At 39.9% G+C, this 23,192-nt stretch overlaps 1 protein-coding gene across 4 annotated transcripts in view; it reads right to left on the reverse strand.

Moving 5' to 3' along the window:
* KALRN (kalirin, RhoGEF kinase) overlaps nt 1-23,192 on the reverse strand; it is a 643,785-nt gene that overhangs the window by 240,853 nt on the left and 379,740 nt on the right. For all 4 annotated transcript variants that reach the window (XM_011950775.1, XM_011950777.1, XM_011950776.1 and 1 more), the window contains exons 23-27: nt 22,730-22,848; nt 17,524-17,590; nt 16,845-16,954; nt 5,135-5,204; nt 2,542-2,631 (exon numbers count right to left, since the gene is read on the reverse strand). In XM_011950775.1, the coding sequence (XP_011806165.1) occupies nt 2,542-2,631; nt 5,135-5,204; nt 16,845-16,954; nt 17,524-17,590; nt 22,730-22,848 (456 nt within the window). The remainder of the gene's footprint in view (nt 1-2,541; nt 2,632-5,134; nt 5,205-16,844; nt 16,955-17,523; nt 17,591-22,729; nt 22,849-23,192) is intronic.

Below are 23,192 nucleotides of genomic sequence, written 5' to 3' on the forward strand. Positions count from 1 at the left end.
GAGGATGATGGGCAAAACAGCTGCAGCTTGACTCTCTTCAGGCAACTGAACCTTGTGAATTTATCTGGGAGCTTTGGCAAGAAAGCACAAGCAACAATTCACCTTTGGCACTCTTCCCTCTCTGACGAAAAGCCCAGCTTTAGGAAGGCTGCATGTGGAGCAGAGAGAGAGGGGCCTACATCAGTCAAACCAAGCTTAGACATCACACCCATGCTGTTCTCACATTTAGGGTCAAAAATTCTGGATCATGTGAATGTGTAAGCCTTTCTAGGACTTTAAATTCTCTGCATTCTTTTTACAGTCATGGATATTAGGTGACTGCATTTATTAAGGGTTAATCTCATTTATGGAATGAGGGCCTAAAGCAGATGGTTCCTAATTGTAGAAGTTAGGGAAATTCTTCTGATGGAATGAAAATAAGCTGCAAAGATTATGCCTTTTGGAAAGTTTTGAAATCAATCCAGAGAGTCTACTGTCCTCCATTCCCACTTCCGGGGCAGACTTGAAGAACTCATACTGGACTGGTTTTCTGGCTTCCATCAGTCTTTCCAACTAATATAGAGGTTCACTAGGCACTATGTTGGAAATGGGGTATAAGGTGGGAAATTTGGGGATACATCTGACTTATCAAAGCATGGGAATTGGCTAGAAATGGGGATGAAAGGTATGTAGGACTAAGGGAAAATACAGTCTGGTGCCAGGCACTGAGATGTGACAAAAATGAATCAGGCGTAAGGTCTCAAGGAGCTCACAGGTGGAGGGAGATGTGAGTAACAGAAAGGTGCATTGTTAACCCGCCAAAAGGCAAATCATTATAAATGCTATGACAAAGATACACAAAGTACAAAGGAAATGATTCATGCAGGAAGTAGCATGTGAACTTTAACGGATAGGAAGAATTTTGAAGACAGAGAGAGAGAAGGGTGTGTGTGTTTGTGTGTTTGTATTGTGTGGAGGGGACACAATCTATCCTAGGCAGAAAGAGCAGTGTAAGCAAAGATAGGAAGCAGAAGAGTTTGAGGCATGCTCAGAGGACATGGATGTCAGAAAAGTGCTAAGTGGAAGACAGGACACAATGCATTTAAAGCTTCAAAAAGACCCTTCTGGATATTGCTCACGAATAAGCAACAGAAGCATCCTAAGAGAAAAAGATTCTCAATCAGATGTAATGGTGGCATAGGGCATCTAATATGATACCCAATAATATCAGGTGAGAGAAGCACTTTTCTTGGGTTCTTCTGTGGTGCCAAATCTAACCCAAGATATTCTAGTGTGGGACACATAGAGCCATTTCCATATTAATGCTCCATTAAAAAAATCATGTGCGTTTTTCCTCATCTGGCTTCTTTCCATTCAAGAGTCATTTCTTTACTGAGCAATATGACATTTGTAGAATCATTTCTGTTGAGGCAGTGCCAGGCTAGAAAGATGCTCAGGGAAGGTGTCTTTTGTACACTTGAGTACAAGAGCCATGTTTAAATGTCTTTATATTCTCCACGGGGCCTAGCCCACTATCTTGCATACAGTAGACATCCAAAGATTTATGAAAAAAATGAAAACAGGTAGGCAGAAAGACAGACAGATAACCTTTAAAAAGTGCTGTTTCTGGTTTCTGTCACTTCTGATATGACTGCCAAAATGGCCTTCACTGCTATAGTCTGCCTCTCACTAAACTTTCTTTTTTCCCCAATTTCATCTTTCCCTCTTATTCATCCTCTGAATCCTGCAGGGCCCCCTTTGATTTGGCTTACTGTAAAGCCAATATGTCACTCTCTTTGGGAACCAGCACTAAATAGATCCCACCACTCCCCAACAGGATTGTGTCATCATTCCAAACCAAAGGATCTGACAAGGCACATCAGCCTCACTCTTCTCCTGGCTTCTGTTAAAGCAGAAATGTTCAGCCCTGGCTGCACATCACTGTCACCAGAAACTTTAAAATATCCCAATGCTCAGGCCACAGTCAGGCCAATCACAGCAGAACCTCAGGCATGGGATTCAAGAATCAGTTTTTTTCAGAGCTCCCCAGGTGATTCCAATGTGTAGCCAAGGTTGAATCAACTGCATTAGAGAACCGATTCTCAAACTTGAGTGGGCTTCAGCTACCCAGAGGCCTCCTTATAACTCAGGTTGCTGGGCTCCCCCTGAGAGATTCTGATTTAATAGACGTGGACTGAGGTCCAAGGATCACACTTTTGGAAACACTACGTTTGTGAGAGCTGTATGTGAAGCAGAAGTGAAATATATTAATCAACCACTGCATCATAGTGGGCCTTCTCTAAACATGTGCTTTATGGCTACCTAGGTTTGGTTTGGAGGCACGGAGACAAATTTGCCTCGTCCAAAATCACACTGGTCAAGATAGGAAGGGATAAAACAAAATACATATACTGTTTTTTTTTTTTTTTTCCATGCTTAAGGTTTGGAGTGGCCAGTAAAGAAAATTTAGGGAAAAAGGATAGCTAAACATCCATTATGCCAAAGCAGAGAAGCATTTCCACCTGCTCATCAGCTGCTCAAGATTAGAAAACCACAGCTTACATCAAAGAAGGTGCCCGCATGCTCCAGGATAAGCTGGTTGGAATCAGGCTTGTTTTTACAGTAGGTGACATACATCTGAAATTTGTCTGCCTAAAAAGAACAAAGATAATAATAGATAAGCATTCATTAGTTGTTCCCTTCTGTCCACCATGCTGAATGCCCTAGCAAGGGCTATACAGTCAAAACCCTCGGATGCCAGCATCTAGATTTTCTACAGCAAATGTTCTATGCTCATCCAGCCTCCATGGTCCCCTAACAGACATTGGGATGTCTTTTTCTGTCGGCATGTACGGAAAGCTTCTGGAACTGAGCTCATTTTAATAGTAGTTTATGCTAGAAAGAATCAGAAAAAGCAACTCATATATCCTGACATATTCTGAAGTTACATAGAACTTACTTACAGATTTTACCCTTTTTTTTTTATTACAATTGTGCTCCCCATCTTGAAAAAGGACAGCATTTGCTCTGAATATAAAAACAAATAATGAAGATAAAGTAGGATCTCAGAGGTAGATCTGCTTGTACTCTAAATGTCTCCATTGGACAAAGGTGGAGGGGCATGGCAAGGAACTATGCCATCCCCAACCTCCCAGAGCAATGACAGGGAAAAAGAAAGCAGAGTAACCCCCTGGGCAGAGGCTAAACAATGGTTCCCAACCAGATTGTTACTTCAAGCCAAGAACCTTATGGCTGGGTGAAAATTCAAGACTCTGAAAACTCTCTGGGTTAGTGTCACTGGGAAAGGTACGTGTATTTTGGCCACCAAATACTTTTCTTATTTGGTGGAATGCTACCCATCTCAGTGCCTTTGGAACTTTGTGTTGGCATCCTCTTCTGAGACAGCAGCCCAAATATGTGTTTATTATAGCAGGTTTCATTTATGCTAGCATTGTTCTAAGAGCTTTACATGTATTAACTCATTTGGTCCTTATGAGACCTCTATACAGTGAATTCTGTTATTATCCCCAGTTTGCAGATAAGAAAACTGTGGTACAGATTGGTTAAGTGACTTTGAATTCCCGCAGTTAGCAGGTAGCAAGTAGGGTATCTGACTTTAGGCTTTTTGGTCTTGACCGCTGCCTTTTAATACATTACAAACAACTTCTTCTACCCTTCATTTCTGCATTACACTCATATATTAAGATTATGAGACTTAAGAAAGTCACCTTGGGGTAATTCTTGGTAAAAGGTGAATATTTTATCCAATCACAAAAAAATTCTGAAACCAATTTTCAGGGCTATACACTACCTAGGAAGTTATTTATCAGCCCTAGGAGATGATGATAAATCATTCTTATGACTGATTGTAAAGGAAATCCACAAAATTCATGAAAGATGACGCAAAAAAACCCCTTTACTTAATGGTCAATCTTGTCATTCTCTATGTTGGCTGTGCAAGGAGTCATAAATTATTTATCAGCATTAACATGAGCTTTGCATTGGCTCATCTATTTAGAGGTAGAAAATGTATTAGGAAAAAATAAAATGGTAGCTAAGACTTTCCAAAGAAACAAGAGTGCTTGAAAGCAAACGTTAAGATTTCATGAAAAAAAGCTTGTCTGGGAGTCAGGTCTTGAGTTGTGGAACTGGCTGTGATATTTATTATGTATCAGTGAACTAGTTAACTTCCTATCTCATCTGAAATTTTCCCATCTTTAAAATCTAAAACATAAACATAGTCCTGCCTACCACATAGGGCTGTTGAGAACATAATCTCTCTGAATCATGAAGACACTTTGAAAGGCAATTAGCCCCTTATGGGTGGAAGTTATTACCAGGTAATTATGAAATAGTAGAATGCTTGACCCCGGGGGAAGACTTGCATGTTTGCACTCAGTGTCCTAAGTGGACTTCCCTGGAGATGTTTGCATTCACATATTGTACATGAGCCTGAGTTCAGAATAATGTGGAGTGGAGAGCCAACGAAGACTAATGTTTCAGTTTATATAATTAGAACCTGGTACATTCAGCCCCTTTACTTGGCCCATGACAAGAGCATGAAGGAGGATGACCAGGCACTCATCTTGTGGGTCAGAATTGGGATGGATACCCAAAAAATCTGTTTTTCTCTATTAAAGAAGAAAATGTAACCAACGGTTAGGTGGAACCCAAAGGATACATGCTTGAGGAGATGGACACCCCACCCATTCTTCATGATGTGCTTATTTCACATTGCATGTCTGTATCAAAATATTTTGTCTACCCCATAAATATATACACCTACCATGTATCCACAAAATTAAAGATAAATTAAAAAAAAAATGGTTAGGTAGCTTCCTAAAGTTCTAATTCCCTAATCCACATCCTGTAACAATAGCTAATGGACTGAGCTGATGCAGTTCCTCTGCCAGGGGTGGTAGTCTTGTTCCACTCTTCCAACCTCACAATTTTAGAAAGTTCTTAGACAGCTTAAGATGGAGCTTAATCCTGATGTCTAAGAACTTTTCCCAAGGCTTCTCTCAGACCTACTCGTGGTGCCTCTCAGTAGCCCCTGGTCCTATGTGAGACTGGCAGTGACCCCAGTCCTTAGGCCAGGCACTGAAGAGTGGTGCCATGTGTATGGGCAGTGGGAGAAGGATTTCAGGTAGGTTACCCAGGTAACAAAGCAGTGTCCCACATCCTCAGGCAGTTGCTCGTACTTCTCCAGCTCTTTGAGGAAGATGCTGCAAGAGGAGAAAAAGACTGAATCAGACACCTCTGTGCAGCTGAACCCCCAGAGGATTGCACTGAGGCCAGCACAACCATAACTTCTCAATTATTCACACATGGTTTCTCTACTGTCTAAGCGACAGATGGCGAGTTGCAGTTTTTAATGTTGGAACTAATTTCATTAAAATGTATGTTAATTGATTAATTACTGCTACTTAAAATAATATTCTTTCTCTCGGGGTGAACATTTCTAGGAGTGAAAATAAATAATAAAATATTTTATTTGTGTTGGACTTTTTATTAGCAAGTAAGAATCTACTTTTTTACACAAGTAATCTAAGCACATCATAAATATTTTAAATAATAGAGATATTTCAAAGAAACAAAATAAAATATCGCTATCCCAGAGATAAAGTAGAAAAAAATTCAGGCTATACTGGCCTCTTTCTAATTTTTGGCCTCCATCTTCCACCAGTAGCCAATTCGTACTAAAAACTATGTGTTAAACAATGTTTTATAATACAGACACGATTAGGAAAGAAAATTTAACGGGTAAAAAGTCACACTATATTCCAAAGCTGAATCGAATTACAACTGAATTATCTGCCAGTGTGGATATCTGTGCCATGGCTCCTTTCCATGTTAACAAATAATAAATAAATAATTACACTGACTTCAAAATGATGTATTAAGTCATTGGTTTGGGTTCAGAGGATATAAATTCTAACAAGCCAACATTATTAGAATGGCATTTGCTTTAAAAAACAAAATACTTTTCAAATAAAAAGTGATTATGAGACTTTGGGGACACATACTGAGAGAAGTGGAATTGCTATGATCTTTACAAGGAACAATTTGACAGTACCGATTAAATCATGAATGTGCTTATCTTTTGACTCTGCAATTTGAATTGTGGAAATTTTCCTGTAGTTATGTCTACACATATAAGATGATTTACATACACGAGTATTAACTGTGACACTGTTTATACAAGCAAAAGATCGTCCGTAAAGAACAAGGCATTTAAACTATGGTACATCCACAGAACTATATACTACGCAGCTATGAAAAAAATACACTGCTCTCTATGTTTTCATACAGAAGAACTCTGGGAGAAACTAGGTGGAAAAAGGTACAGAAGAATATGTAGAAAATGCAACTTTTTGTCTCAGTAGGAATTACGTGTTCTTATTTCCAACCCAAGAAACTAAGAAAAGACTTTACCACAGGGAAGCAGGTAAAGGAACAGAATAGAAGACAGTGGTGGACAACACTTCTCAATGTTTACTTTTCTATCTAATTTTGATTTTAAAACTGTGAGAATGCATTACCTTCAAAAATTGAATTAAAAGATAAATGATATAAAGTGGTTCTGCATTACTCTACTACTTATCTGTACCATAGAGGGGCAAAATGTTATTTGATTAACTTTACCTAGCTTCTACTGTCCACACATTTTGGCAGTATCATTAATTACAAGTGGCTATTGATTTCATATATGTGTTGTGTGTTCTTCCTTCAGCGACACAGAATGACATTGTTTGGAGTTTAAAAATAAATATGGGCAATTAAAAATGTTTGGCAAGTCCTCTATGGAAAGCCAAAATGCTAACAATAGTTGATGGGATAATAGATGACTTCTTTGTCCATCTGTAATTTAATTTTTTCTACAATAAATAAGCATTGCTTTAGTTATAAGAAAAAAGCCATTTAAAAAAATCTGGGGGACTCCTAGCAGTAACCAGTTTGTCCTTACATATGTGATTTTAGAGTATTCTGACCTGAATGATAGAGTAATTATAATGATATTTGGGCTTCAGAAATGCACGTATGTAGTGCTCAAAGTCAAAAAGTATCATATTTGTTGCTACCTTTTAAAGAACTACAAGTGACACATTTAAACTAATATGTACTTAATATGACCATTAAAGTGCAAATTTTAAAAAGCACTATATAATGTTATAATTGAGGATCAAACTTAGGTTAAGACCCAAAGGGAAATATACTTTTTTGTTGAGAAAAGAATCAATCTGCCTCATCATCATATATATGCACATACACAGGTACACACACACACACATACATATAGATATGCACGCACACACATATTCACACAAACACATTTCAATTTAAAATTAAAAACAATTTTTTAAAATAATAGAGATGAGGTCTTGCCGTGTTGCCCAGGCTGGTCTCAAACTCCTGTGCTCAAGCAATCCTCTTGCCTTGGCCTCCCAAAGTGCTGGGATTACAGGCATGAGCCACTGTGCCCAGCCTGGGCCGTTCTCCCTTAAGAATAGTCAAAGAAATGGTAAAACAGCCTGGATCAGGACATTCCACACACGATATAAAACTGTTTTATTGTTTCAGCAGTGGTAAGTATACCCATGATGACTCAGGGAGAACCATTACTTGACTTATGAGCCAAGGACAGTTGGTCTGGTCCCTTTAATTTGAAGTAAACAATGATAATTATGTCTAAAGAATTGATCATTGATAGAGAGAAAGATAGTGCTAGCAATTTTATTTAAAATCTTATCAATTTAAATAGAGCAATACCCTGACTTTTGTGATAGCAGCTACCAAACACCTATGGGAAGATGTACAATTTGAAAATCCTCAGGAAACAAAAATACTATAACCAGAATTAAATGCACAGCATATAATTTTCATGAGGAATGCCTTTCTATAAAATGAAGGTTTTAACAGCAGTTACCACTAGCTCACCCATCTACCTATCCCCAGGTCTCACTTTCTTCCCTTCCCACAACCGAGCACAAGTTAAAGAATCAGCGTTTACACTTTGTCACAGTTGTGAAAGGGTCTTCCAAAGCTTCATCCCCCTCATCTTGAAATAACAACTTTGCTGAGGCAGGCAGATCACCTGAGGTCAGGAGTTTGGGACCAGCCTAGCCAACATGATGAAACCCCATCTCTATTAAAAATACAAAAAATTAGCCGGGTGTGGTGGTGGGCGCCTGTAATCCCAGCTACTCAGGAGGCTAAAGCAGGAGAATTGCTTGAACCCGGGAGGCAGAGGGTTGCAGTGAGCCGAGATCACGCCATTGCACTCCAGCCTGGGCAACAAGAGTGAAACTCTGTCTCAAAAAATAATAATAAAATAACAGCTTTGTCGGTGTGCTTATAAGGATTTAATCCACAGGTAAAAAGAACCTAACCTAGTGCCTGGTACACAGTAGACACTAAATAAACAGCAGTTTGTCATGATCAGTGCTTCTCAATCTTAAACTCATACTCTTTGATAAACACATATACCTGACACCCTTCCCCACTCCTGGAGACTTATATCTAGGCGGAACTCCCTACCAAGCCCTTGCTGAAAAATCTGCAGCAGGTTATTTTCTCCTAAACCATATCCTGAGAAAATCTTGACTGGTTATTAAGCAACAATTAGATTCCAAGGTCACCTTGTTCGGGAAATGCTGGGCTAAGCTGGTTTCTTTGCTGAAGAACTTCCAAAATCCTATAATATGTTGAGTTACACTACAAACCTCTCAAGTAAATACAGTATGCAGTGCTTCTCAAACTTCCTTGTGGGTGCAACATTTTTGGGGCGAGTATCAGACTTTATCTCAAGGAACACTCTTGTAAAACTCTAGTTAGTGGTCCCCACACCTGGTTGTGCATCACCTTCTGGGGTTACTATCTGAGTAAATGCATTGTTTAGAAACGCTTCCTGGGTAATGCCCACACATCCAGTCCATAGATCAGCATTTAAAGGCAACTGTCCTAGATTCCAGCATGCTTCCAGACAGCAAATCCTACATCGGCTCTATAGGATTTAATTTAGGGGGAGAAAGCTAAGAATTTTTTTAAAAAAAAACTATTCAGCTTGTGCCAGGTGCATCAATTGATAAGTTTGAATAAGATAGTCATTACCATCTCAATGTAATTGTTGAAAGTAAGTGGCAATATTAAACTCTGTTTTGCTTCTTAATTTGAAGCTTATGAAGATGACAGATTATGTAAGTCTGATCAATATCATTCTACTTACTTCAAATAGACATGATGAATTTAAATTAAAGCAAAAACAGCTCACAACTCTCTTCACAAATGATGGAACATTTCACCTTAGCTGTTCTATAGCAACAATTTGGCCCTCACCACTCCAATAATTACATGTAATAAATTGTGAAAGAATGAGCAAAGCAAGTCGTTTGTGTGAATGTCTGGGGTTCTTTCAGAAAGGAATAAAACTTTTAAAGAAATGTCAAGATCAAGGCAATGCCATTACTCTATTAAATTATTACAATATAATATATTATGCAGTTACTTTGTGAGGAAAATGCTTCCCTTTGGCTTTGTACACAATCCCGGGAAATGAAACTGCTGGCATTTATTAACAGAAAGCTTTCTGAGTTTTGTCATTAAATATGATAGAAATAGCACTATTTCAAAGGTGCTAGACTGGTTTTGTTATTCTCTCGGAAGGTGAATTTGGTCTAGAGTCTCACTGCTTCTGGGGAAGTATATCCTTCATTGAGGGGCTCACAATCTTGTCAGCAAACAGACTTTACTTGAAGGGTGCAGTCTGCATCTAAATGGAATTATCTATTTGATGACCTTGTATGTCAATGTGCATTTGCTTGTTGGAATGCCAGAGGTGGTGATAAGGGGAAGGGGCCTGTTGTGGCAATGGGGAAAAAGAGGAACAAAGTGGAGCATACATTTAAACATTAAGTCGGAAATGAGGTGGGGAGAAAGATGTGAGGTTCATGTATTTGTAGGAAGTCCAGGATATTGCCTTCTTTCCAAAGCAAGGCTGGGTAACTGCTTTCATGCAAGTAGAGCTAGAGATTATTTCTAAAGAATCCATTAATGACCAGGCAGATTCAAAGCCTAGAACATAAGAGGCTCTAGACCATAGGGGCTAAGATAGCTGGTTAGCATATTGGAGCAGATATTAAACTAATGGAGGGTCATGTACACTCAGGGAAAGGTGCTGGATTTTTCATGTAACAATTCTAGCACAGTTTGATCACCCAGGCTGAGCCATGAGAAGCACCTGGCTCTGTCCCTTCATTTCACACTTGATGCTTTAGCCCAGGTTAGGGATGAAGAGGAATGGTCTGCAGGGCTGGACTCCCATTCAGCACATCACACTCTCAGCCTTCAACCACAAGCAGCAAAATTTACCTTCCTACATGGCTACCTGTTGAATACGTTTTTGCCAATATCTTCTTACTTTGTCTAATCTGTGTGATCAGATGAATAAAGTTATTTGCATAGATATACACCAAGTTTAATGTTAACAAAAAATACAAAAGATTAATCTTATGCTTAATGTTACTCATCTCCATGAAGGTGGTGTTTAGCAACCAGGCACGGATGCTAAGAAGTTAGTGTGTAAAACTAAAACTAACATTACTTTGACACATCCAAACGAAGTGTTTAGACTTTGTCTTGCTTTGGGTATTCCCCGATGTCTATAAGCAGCCCCAATGTTGACAGCTTACTGAAAATACAAACAAACAACAGTAACAAGACCACAGCTACATTTGTACAGGGCTCCTCTGATGAGTTCTGCAAGTTACCTCTTCAAGTGTGCGTTTGGGGACCAAAGAAAAAGCACAACAGGTCTTCCCCTTCCTCTTTCCTTGACATTAGACTATTAAGAAAATGACAGCTGGATTCTTTGGCTCTGTCACTAATTTTGGTTTGGGCAGATCATAAACCTTTGTAAGTTTCAGTTTCTATAGAGCAAGGGACAACTAGATTATCTTTAAAGATTTCTTTTGGGCTTTTATATTTGATAATTCTATGATTTTCTATAAATGAGAAACCACTAACATCAAAGGCATTTGGAGTGGGGGAAGAAGCTTAGAAAGCATAGAACATGCACGTTTTAAGCAACGGTGTGTGTGTTGGGAAGGAGTAGGAGGGGCAAAGAGGGAGGAAAAGGTAGCAGTAGCCTGGCAGGGTGGCCTTTCCCCGGTGGCCTGAACGGCACATCCCTTCTCTCACCACCTGGTGGAGCTAGTGCCTCGCCGCGCAGCCATAGATCAAACTCCTTGTGTTTCAAGGGGTTGTAAAATCAATTTACGGGTGGCAACGAGAATTTTAAAAAAGAGGAGGAAGAAATAGAACCTAACACAAAATACCACAGTGCATCACACATAATGCAGGTGTTGTTTTTCAAAATTTAACTTCCCCATTATATATAGCATATATACATGCGCATATCAGGGCATAATGTACAGCATTTTTCTTTGGTTCATGATAAAAAATGGTTTGAAAAACACCACCTTGCTCATTCTTCTGCAACAGGATGGTAGCTCTGGGAAGGTCTAGGTCTTTATCCATCTCTTTCCCTTGTTCTCCTTCTCCTCATCTCCTCCCCTTCCCCTTCCCCTAGAGCCTCTTTCCCTAGATGGGTCTACCTACCTACCTACCTGCCTGCCTGCCTACCCTACCTACCTATCCATCCTCCCCCTGTCATTGCCTCCCTCCTGCTCTCCTGCTTCCCTCCTTCTCTATCTCTTCCTTTCTCCTTATTATCTGTCCACTTCTCCTTATTATTCTGCCCACTTTTCTCACTTATGCTCTATCTACCTAGCTCTCTTCCTCCTTTCCTTTTTTCTCTCCCCACATTTCTGACTTGCACTATCTCCGCCCACCATCTCTCCTTTCTCTTCCCTCAGTCTTATAGACATGGCTGTGATAAGACCCAGCCTACCTGAGAGTGTGACAATGGGACCTCTCTCCGCTTTCCATGACCCAGGATGGTGCCCCACTCCCAAACCCCCTATTGCCTCTCAACCTCCCTGCTAGACTTCACCACTTTTCGCCCTTGCAGGGCCGTTGTTCAAACTTTATTCCATCATCAAGGAAGCCATCCCTGCCTGTAAAAAATCTCACCCCTTTCTTAAATTATATCTCAAATGCCCCCTTCTCCATGAGGCCTTTCCTACTCTCCAACTGAGGCTATTTTCTTTGTGCTCCACTTGTGCCCACCTCCACCCTTATCACAGACAGGTATGTCATTCTCAGAACTCAGAGGGCAGATGCTGGGTTTGATCACAGAGTACCAGCTTCATCTTTAATCTAGCACACCTTTGGCCCAAAGGAGGAACTCTGGGAAGATGAACGAAATGTGGCTGCGGTTCACTTGCTCATTGAGGTGTCCCTCCCTAAATTCCCTAGCCTCAATTTTACCCCTGCTGCTCACCCCTCACTGCTCCTGGCTGACCCTGGCCTGGCCAGTGCTCCCAGCTCAACCTCACACATCTCTGGTCCTGCTCCTGCAGGGAAGGGAACACCAGGCTGGAAGGGCAGTGGCGGGGGGCCAAGGCCAAATCTAATAGCTTCCAGCCAAGCCTAGCAGGAGGGAGTGTGCAGAAGGGGCATCCAGCCTTGATGGTTGGTCCCTAATTTTAAAATCTAGACCTTGCTGAAAACTGATTTATTTCAGGTAATTGTTGTATGGGTGTGGCACAAGAATGACATAGCTCTGGGAGAAATGGGTAGAAATATTCATCAAATTCTAAGATCCACATGGAAGCTGGTTAACTATGAATTAAACCAGCCAGATGTGGCAGCTACCAATGGTGGTCTAGGGAGTGAGAGAAGGGGAGGGAGTGCTGAAATGGGAGACCAAGCCCTGGAATCTAACACCTGACCTTTAAGGAAAGGGGAAGGGCACACACAGCTCCTCTGGGCCTGTCTCTTTGTCTGTACATGGAGAGGGTTGCACTTGATGGTTGAGAGGACCCTCTGAGCCCTGGGAGTAGAGATTTTATTAAAATGTTACTGCTCAGACTGACATATGACCCTATCTCCAAAAAACTGAAAAGAAAGAAATTCAGATTTAACAGAAGGTGATGAGCATTTTAAACAAAAAGCTGTCCACACCAAAGTTGGAAATCTAATAATCAGCAAGCTGAAAACAAATTATTTTCTTGAATTACAAGTTGTATGCTAGGCAAAATGGGAAGACTGCATTAACAAAATCATTACTGTCTGGGGATCTACTAATGGAATATATTCTCCTGTCTGAGTGCTCTACAAATGCTAACAAAATGCAATCAAAATAGGTCTAAGTCTTGTGTAGATAAGTCAATTTCATGTAGGAAAGAGATGTGGTGCAAAATGGGGAGAGTGGAGGGCAAAACGAAGCATCATTCTACTTCAATCTCTAGTGTGTGTTAAAGCCACTGTTTGCAGGTATTAAATTTTACATATTAAATTGTTCTTTAAAGAAGTTTTGGTGCTGGAGAATTTCCCCATTCAATACCTATAAAGACAAAGGTCCTTGAGACAGATCTCACACACACACACACACACACACACACACACACACACACAGCAAGAGAGAGAACTAATTCGGTTACAATTTTTCAAAGTGACACCATTTAGACAGATCAATACTATCTAGCTAAGATATGTATTCACCACATAACCCTTGGTCTAGGTGCTAATTTTCTGGTGACTTAGCTAATTAAGTTAGCAAGGTCGTGTCAATCTCAATCCCTTTCTCTCTCAAACTCTCAATCTCCCAATATCCCTTCCTCCTGCTCTCCCTCCCATAGGCTCTCTCCAAATTACCCTGAGCTATGCACTAGAAATGAGAGGTGCATGTTTCTGTTAGACAGTGCTTAATTGCAACTTTGGAATAATACAAACAATTGGGGTTAAAAAGCACCCTTTGAGTTTTTTTCATATTGAGAAGTGACAACTTCAGAGAAGTATTACTGAAGGATAAATAAGTATTAGGACAACTGTATGGTCCACCAAGTAAGAAGCTTCCAAGAAACTCCTTCATGTAGAAATTAAGTTATTTTGCTCTTCCAGATGGTTCTTGTAGTGATGGGGTAAAAATTCATACCTAATGGTTTTCTGTGTCTTGAGAATTTTACAAACAAAAGATTAAATTATGACTTGAATGGTATTAGCCACAAGTCTGCAAATATTAATTTTATTTTTAATTTGTTCATCCATACATTCACCTACCAAATATTTACTCAATGTTTACTTATGTGCCAGGTACCTGATTACGCAGTGAAAGATGTTCTCCCCTCTAAGCTGTCCTTTAGCGTTTACAATTCCTGCATTTTCTAAGTTGGCTAACTGCCATTTTATCTCTTATTTATTAGAGATTTTAGAGGTGTTATGTTTTCCTCATTAATCAAAATTTGTATGACACAAGTAGAAAGCATATATTATGAGTAGAGTAAAGACAGCCCACAGATCCTGTAGGAAATTAATATGAGGCTTGATTTTCTTAGATGTTTCCTTAAATTATGGATAATTTAAACCATTAATTTATTTTTGGTCAATAGCTTTCTAAATGCACTACAGTTATTTACCTTTAGTGCAGAACATATTCATGACTCAGGGTTACTGCTAATGCTAAGTATGCTATGCTGTAACACAGTGACTGCTGAGTAGCCCTTGACCATTATGAGTTGTTTTTTTTTTTGGGGGGGTGGGTCTATTGCCTATTGTTTTTGCAGTTTGTCTTCTTTAGACAGCTGCTGGTATCCCACTACTCACTCCCATTCTTGATTCTTATTTGCTGTTTCTAAATTGCTGTGGGCTTACAAACAATATGATCAAGAGGTAAAGTGGTTGTTAGGGAGGATAGAAAGATGCTTCTATGAAAAGACAAGAACTTAATTTTTGTGACATCTCTTCTGGTTGTTGAGTGGCTAGTTGTTATTTTCTTTTTCTTTCTTCATAATGTTCTAACTCGATAATATGTGCTAGGTAGCTGTTTTCTTGATAGTTGGATTTCTTCCTCAATTTACAGCATGCGAGATTCTCTATAGTTTAATTTGATTTTTTAAAAGGATTTCTTAGAACTATATATTGTAACTGGTAGGTAGATTTTCAGCTATTTAGAAAACTACAAAACTGTTTACCATGGCTTACCAGTGATATCATGATAGCAGAATAAGAGGCATGATTATGTTGGCTATTTTATTACAAGTGGTCAGTTTTGAAATGTATATTCATTCCCCTTATCAAATGATTGGCAAATGTAGGGCTCCCAGGAAGTGCGTGCTGTGATCTCTAGGCTTCCACAGTTAGTCAATTTGCTAAGAACATGGGGAAAGTGAGACTTGTTAACTAAATCCCAGAGACCATAAGCCAGAAAAGTAAGGTAACATGACTTACCGTTTGCCAGTCCAATGTCTTCTCAGATATCCTGAGGGAGATGGGATGATACTGAGCTGGGCTCAGATGATGGAATTTGGGATCAATGGTCAAATAGTTTTATTGGGATCTTATCAATGATAAGCATGAGGACATGATATTTCTATATCTGGAAATTTCCAGAAAAACCAAATGGATAATGTTAAAATTTATGATTAAAAAACAAAAGACTGGGAACTTTTATCACATATTCCAGAAAGTCAAATGGTTATTTTTCTCCCTAGAGCTTATTGCTTTAATAATCTGACAAGGTTTGCATGTCATGGGAGCTACATACATTATGTTCCTTTAAACTGATCCCATCTGATGACATACCAGGAATTAATAACCAGGAAGTGATGAGAGAGGAGTGATCTCCACCCCTTATCTGGGGTACAGCCCAGGATCATTTTACACCCAATCTTGCTTGCCTCTTGGTTATTCTTAGCACAGGGCTATTCTGGAGCTGAGATACCGAATATGGCAGCCACTTGCTACTTGTGGTCTATTTAAATCTAAATCTATTAAAATTAAATAAAATTGAAAATTCAGTTTCTTAGTAGCACTAGCCACATTTCATGTGTTCATTAGCCACCATATCTGCATATTGGACACTGCAGATATAGAACATTTCCATCATTGCAGAAGGCTCCATGGGACATTGCTGTTCTGGAGTCTTGCCTCAGGGTGGCTGCTACACCTGTACACATGGCCCTTCTATCTCCAGCAAGCCTACACAACTCAGTAAATGCCTCAGCTGGCCTGACGTAGCACTGCTCTGCAGCAGGGTCCTGAGAGCTCTAAGACTTTGTGCCAATGTTCCTCTTTGTGCCTTGAGATTCTCTCTATTTGTATTTTGGAACACAGTTATTTCTATGGGTTGGTTGTGTAACTAATCATGCCAATTTTTTGCTGATCCTCTGTTAACCATGGAGCATATTGTTTTGTATGCTGTGGGAAAGATTCTTCAATCAAGTTGGAAACAATGACTTGTGAAATTTCAGGGCCCTACGATTCTACTTATTCCAACAAAACAGAGTATCAGTTGATGTCCTTCCCTCTAAACTAGAAATGTGAGATAAAATGAGGATGGAGGAAATATTTAGGTTGACAGAAAACTTCAATGGAATTCAAAACCCAAAGACCACAAGGTGTAATGGTTAGCCACAGATGAATTCTAATGTCAGGATTTTCCAGGAGATTTAATGAGGAGAAGCTACTTTTATTTCTTCAAAGCCTGGTATTCACTCTGGCTCAATAAATGAGAATGTTGAGGAGAGATGGGGAGGAGCACTGCTGAATACGTGACTTCACTCTCCACTAGGACTTTTCGACAATTACAGAGAAAGGGGAGTGAGTAAGAAAGAAGTCTGACAGCAACTGCCTTAGAAAACTGATCAGATAAGATTCACCAGTCGCCTTTGATCCACTTCTTGGGAACCCTGTTGTCTGGTTTTTACGGCCTAAGTGTGCACCTCTGAGACCCTCCACAAACCTACTTGTTATGGAAATCGTAGATCTCTTGGATGTTGCCAAAGATGATATGCTCTTTATTGAGGATCCCAGGGGGGATCTCCTCCACACCACTGGTCATTTCCCACAGGTAGGTCTGTAAGACAGTAACAGTTTCATCACTAGCAAGCCTGGCATGCCATATAAAATACAGACAAAATAAACAGGCACTCAAACTTGTGGGGCAAGACTCAAACTGTAAATGCATGTAGAGTTTAAAAAGTGATGTGTTAAATAAACATAGGAGAAATAAATAAAACCTGAATATTTCATTATCCTGAACTTTAGTAAGAACACAAACTCCACAGTCTCTTGTTATTTATGAAATGTGTGTAAATTTGAGTATGGGGGGTCAGGATGCAGATTTTCAGACCCAATTTAAGTTCATTGACTGTGTCATGGTTTTATTTTGAACTGAAGTGCCTTATATACTTCTTTTTCCTGCGTCTAGCTCCAGTCTGAGAAAAGTTTAAACTTTCTTTTCAAAAGTACTTTAAACTCTCTGCAATTATTGTTGACTTTAGGAGAAAGATTTCCTCTGGCTGGCTTTTTAATTCATTACTCTCTGGGAGAAGACCAACAGCACCAAATTCCAATTGAGGACTTGATGCTGGCAAGGATGTCATTTTTCCAATATAGCTGTGAACAGACTACTGAAAGACTCACCTCTAAGCACTCATGTAAATCCCTTACATAAGCCTTCTCTGTCTGGAGTAGTTCAGCCATAATAAATCTAGAAGAAAACAAATGGGCTTTTAGTTGGTTATAGATATAATGTCTCTCCTCCTTCAAACTTCACTTCCCCACCCCAGCATGTATGACATTCTTAAATGTCCTATTTTTCTACTTCATCAACAGGTCTTTTCCTTTCTTCAAAATTCCTTCCCTTTCCTACAGGTATCTACCTATGATACTTGTGATACTTCCTGACCATTGGCCCTGCATCCCTTTAGCAGGTTTGTGCTCAGCTAGGTCCATATTCTCTCTCTTTTCCACCCCAGTCCTACTACTAATACTTGTGATTCTGTGGTGATATTCATGTGAGTACAGGCAGGCAGGACTGTTCATATATTCTGTCTCACCAACTAGATAGCTTGAACCTCAGTTTTCCACATTTCTCTTACAGCTCCCAGAATGATTTCTGTTCAGTGGAGTTTGTAGATGTATACCAAAGCAGTTCTTGGTACCATAATAAACCAGGTTTCAAAGCCCGGAAAAGATATCCAACACACCGAGATCAGGGGTTAGCCATTTTTCTACAAAGAGTCAGATAATAAATCTCTGTGGACAATTCGGTCTCTGTCACAACCACTCAACTTTGCTGTTGTCATGTGAAAGGAGCCATAGACAATGTGTTAAAAAAAAAAAAAGTAAGTGTGGCTGTGTTCCAATAAAATCCTTTATGGACACTAAAAGTTGAATTTTATCTAATTTTCACATTATAAAACATTCTTCTTCTTTTGATAATTCTTCCAATTATTTAAAACTATAAAAGATAACTTTTAGTTCATAGACTACATCAAATAGTTGGCAGGTCAGATTTGGTCTATGTTTGCTGACCTCTGACCTAGATTATCCTTTTAGCTATTTGTTCAATACATTTCCAATAGGACTTGTTTACAGCATCAACAGATGTGTAGAAAACTGAACATGCAACCATAAGCACAGTACAAATCAGTAATAAATGACTGCTTCTCAGTTCCCCATAAAGAGAAGTGTGTGTTATGTATCTTTAAAGAGAAGGTTCTCCTCCCTGGGCCTCTAAATAATACAATATGCTTAGGCAATTGTTAAACTTATGATACATGGCCTCGTTGTGGTATATTCTATATTTTTCTATTCTTTGAATTGAACTCTATTGGTAGAGTAAAAAGTGCATAAGCTTTGGAGTCAGACAGATAGGAACTGAATTACAACCAGAGGTAGGACTTGCCTCTCCAGGTCTCAGTCTCCTTACTTACAAAATAGCTGATCACACAGAATTGCTGCAAGTATTAAACAAGATCACGTAAGCAACATGGCGAGTGCATGGTAAGTGCTCAGGAAACATTCCATGATTAAATGAGCTGTAGATTGCTATGAAATTAGGACAGAAGGGAGATCAGAAGGAACATAAACTGACAAGCTTTGAAAACTTGCCTTTGATTTTGTTGCCTTCTGTTTTCTAGAATTGTTCTTTTGTTCCCATCTGCTTCCTGCAGTTTTACCTGCCTTTCTTCACAATTTAGCTCTGCTATCACCACCCCATTTTGTTTTATTTTCCACCCATCCTTTAATCTCTTCTGCCTATTTGTTGTCACAGAAGGAACCAAGGAGGAAGATCTGGCCAGGTGTAGTTCCCTCATCCCCCTCCCAGATATGGGCTGAATTATGACCCCCCTGAAATTCATATGCTGAAGGCTTAATCTCCAATACCTCAGATTTTGGTCTTATTTGGAAACAGTATCACTGTAGTAGTGGAGTAGAGTGGCCCCTGGATCTAACGACTGATGTCCTTATGAAACGAGGAATTTTTGACACAGGCATATATTCTGGGATTATGTCACATGAGCACAGAAACAGCCATCTACAAGCTATCAAGGAGAGAGGCCTGGAACAGACCCTCCCCTCACTGCCCTCGGAAGGAATCAACCCTGCTGACACCTTGATTTTAGGCTTTTAGCCCCCAGAGCCGTGAGACAACACAATTCTGCTCTTTAAACAACCCAACTTGTGGTACTTGGTTACAGCAGCCCTAACAAACCAATCCACTCCCCATATGAACAAGCTCTGACTTCACAGAGCAGCTTTAGTTTCTTCAGCTCCAAGGAACCTGTGGTCCTACTTCATCTTGATAAAATAAACTACATAGAGCTTCTTAATTTTAGGACATACAATTTTTTTTTTCTAGTAATTCCCAAACACAGTGTCAAAATATTCTTCACAAACTCCTCCAGAAATCTCTGGATACGTGTTACTTTGTAACCCCAGCCAGCATAAACGAATTAGTGTCAAGAAATGTTTTATGAGATGGGCACGGTTCATTGCTTACCCTGTCCAACGCCCTGAAATTCTTGATTAGAGTGAAATGTTGGTAGACAACTTCCTACCAAACAACCAAAGAAGAAAAATGTGTTTTGCCTACCTGGAGTCAGGACGTTTCTGAAAGTCGTGCTGAGAAACTTAGGGAGCAAAGCAGGAATCTAGTAATAAGTTGGTTCCAGCTTGCTAAATGAATTCTGATCCCTATTCATTCTTATTCTGAGAAAACAGAATTCAACTTATGAAAACCTCAGCTACTTCAGATTCTTCCAAAATGTTGGAATCTCAGCATCCTCTACTCTCTTCTTGTGTATTTTCCTCTGCCTCATCTCCTCATGGGCTATTGCTGACCTAGGAGTAAACTTAGGTGGCAGCTTTACATTCTAACACCTACGGTTCACTCACTGGACCAATTTCCAAGCATCTTTTTCTTCCTTTTGAAATCTGAATACCTAGATCAAGTCAGGGCAGGGACCATCTGATACTGGAATGCCTCCTAAAGCATGCCTTATTTTCTTCTGGCCCAATGGTGTATCCCTGAACTTCAAGTAAAGAAATTGATGCTACAGTCCTTATTTGTTTTGTGATTTTAAATAACGTCCTTCCCTCAAGGTTTTAATTTCTATATCCAATTATATTCCATAAGATTTTCTTTTCCTTCCTTTTTTATTTTGAGATGGAGTCTTGCTCTGTCACCCAGGCTGGAGTGCAGTGGAGCAATTTTGGCTCGTGGCAACCTCTGCCTCCTGGGTTCAAGGGATTCTCATGTCTCAGCCTCCTGAGTAGCTGGGATTACAGGTGCACACCACCATGCCTGGTTAAGTTTTGTATTTTTTTTTTTTTTTTTTTTAGCAAAGACAGGTTTCTGCCATGTTGGCCAGGCTGGTCTCGAACTCCTGGCTTCAGGTGATCTGCCCACCTCAGCCTCCCAAAGTTACAGGCATGAGCCACTGTGCCCTGCCTGACTAGAAGCTTTTCTTGATCAATAATTACATTGTCTTCATTATTCTCTAGTCCCTTGATTCATACAAGAGAGTATAAAATACTTCTTATTGTCACGGAGCATACAATCTAGCTTAGGAATTGGTTGAATAAGTAAAATGGGAACTGGTACAGAAAAGAAGTAAAGGAGTTCGTAAAGGATGGGCCAATGACAGTGGGGGTTGTAGATAAAGGATTTATAGAGGCATATGATATGAGATGGATTTTAAAGAATCAATAGGACTTACAGAAAGCAAAATAAAACCAAATAGGAAAAAAAGGACAGGAAATGAAAAGGAAAATAACAAAGAGAAAGGAGAGCATTCTCTCTCTCTCTCTCTTGTTTTGCTCTGTCCGCCAGGCTGGACAGTGGCGCAAACTCTGCCTCCCGGCCTCAAGCAATTCTCCTGCCTCAGCCTCCCAAGTAGCTGGGATTAAGGCGTGTGCTACCATGTCCGGCTAAATTTTGTATTTTTAGTAGAGACAGGGTTTCACCATGTTGGCCAGGCTGGTCTCAAACTCCTGACCTCAGGTGATCCAACTGCCTTGGCCTCCCAAAGTGCTGGGATTACAGATGTGAGCCACTGCGCCTGGCTAGCAGAGCATTCTCAATTATATACAATTTATTCTTAGACCTGAGAGGAGTCAGTGAAAATGATCTGACTGAAGGGTGTGATCTGAACTAGGAAGTATTTTGAAGTAAAATTGACTTAGATGAGACCAAAGGATAGTACCTTGAGGATTTTTATCATTATTCTGGGGATCGTAGCAAACCATCTACAATTTGAAGCTGGTGACAGACATAATGGAAAGAAATCAAAGAATGTTGAAGAGTCAAAGCTAGATTAAATTCTGGCTTCATTGCTCACCATCTGTGTGGTTTGGGGAAAGTTACTTGACTTTTCTAAGTCCTATTATATGTAAAATGGGAATAATCCTAGCTGCCTGAGAGAACTGATAGAAAGATACAAAGAGAAAATGTGTGTAAAGGCACTTTATGTAATGTTTAGAACATAAAAAGTGTAGGTGCTGGTGGCAGGAGAGTATTGGTATTAGCAATAATAAAATGTACTCCAGAAAGGTAAACCTGGCATCGCTGTACAGGTGAATTGGGCAGGGACCAGCTGCAGGAAAGCTGTGGGAAGTTTTTGCAAATAATCCAGAAAAAACTAGATTAGTGACACTATTGATGGGAATTAGAAAATCAGAAGAGAGAGGCTGGGCATGGTGGCTCATGCCAATAATCCCAGCACTTTGGGTGGCTGAGGTGGGCAGATCACTTGAGGTCAGGAGTCTGAGACCAGCCTGGCCAACATGGTGAAACCCTGTTCCTATTAAAAATACAAAAATTAGCTAGGCATGGTGGTGCACACCTGTAATCCCAGCTACTCGGGAGGCTGAGGCAGGAGAATTGCTTGAACCCAGGAGGCGGAGATTGCAGTGAGCTGAGATCATGCCAGTGCATTCCAGCCTGGGTGACACTGGGAGACTCTGTCCCAAAAAATAAAAAAAATAAAAAAAGTTAAAAAAAAGAAAATCAGAAAGGAGAATAAAATTTGGAGGAGATGAAAAAATATTTGATTTGTTCCATGTTGAGTTTTGACATTGTGAAGTACAATGTGATGATCTATGAGGAAAATTTTGTCTAGGAAGTTACTAATAAATGAAGATAATTCAGGTGAAGGACAGACTGCAGAGACTTCAAAGCCTTCAAAGGGAACTCATATTCTCAATGCAAACATTATGTCTGTCCATCCCAATCCCTGTAGGTGGCCACGAGGACATATTAAGCTATCCAAAGGGACAAGCGGTGGTGAAAGCCCACCACAGTCACGGGGAGCCAGTTAGCGCCGCGGAAGCCAACACGTACTCTTTCTTCCGGGCTGACTTCCGCTTCTCTTCATTGACTTCGTGGTTGGCGTCCCGCAGCTTGACCTCCCGATCCGAAAGGCTTGCTGGGATAATATCCAACTCCAGGTCCTTATTATCCTGCACATGGAGGGATCACAAAGGTCACCTTGTGATGCTTTGGGAAAGCAACTCACTCGAGTTGAGGGAGGTGGTAAAAGGGGGAAAAAAGGATATAATGGAGGATAAAAACATGAGGGATCTTACAGACTCACACCCAGAAGCACTGTTCTTCATGGGATCATTATTATTTTTTCAAATAAGAGAGAAATAAAATGTTCAGGTCAAATGTTTAGGGTAAATATCCACAGTAAGAAAAAACAATAAACACATTTGATAATTATGTGTCTATTTGATAATTATGTGTCTATTTCCCCAAGGCCTTTGGTCCTAATTAAATCTAAACACATTCATAAATTGGTCTA

Source organism: Colobus angolensis, unplaced genomic scaffold (assembly GCF_000951035.1).
Source record: "Colobus angolensis palliatus isolate OR3802 unplaced genomic scaffold, Cang.pa_1.0 Scaffold31, whole genome shotgun sequence".
Taxonomy (NCBI): Eukaryota; Metazoa; Chordata; class Mammalia; order Primates; family Cercopithecidae; genus Colobus; species Colobus angolensis.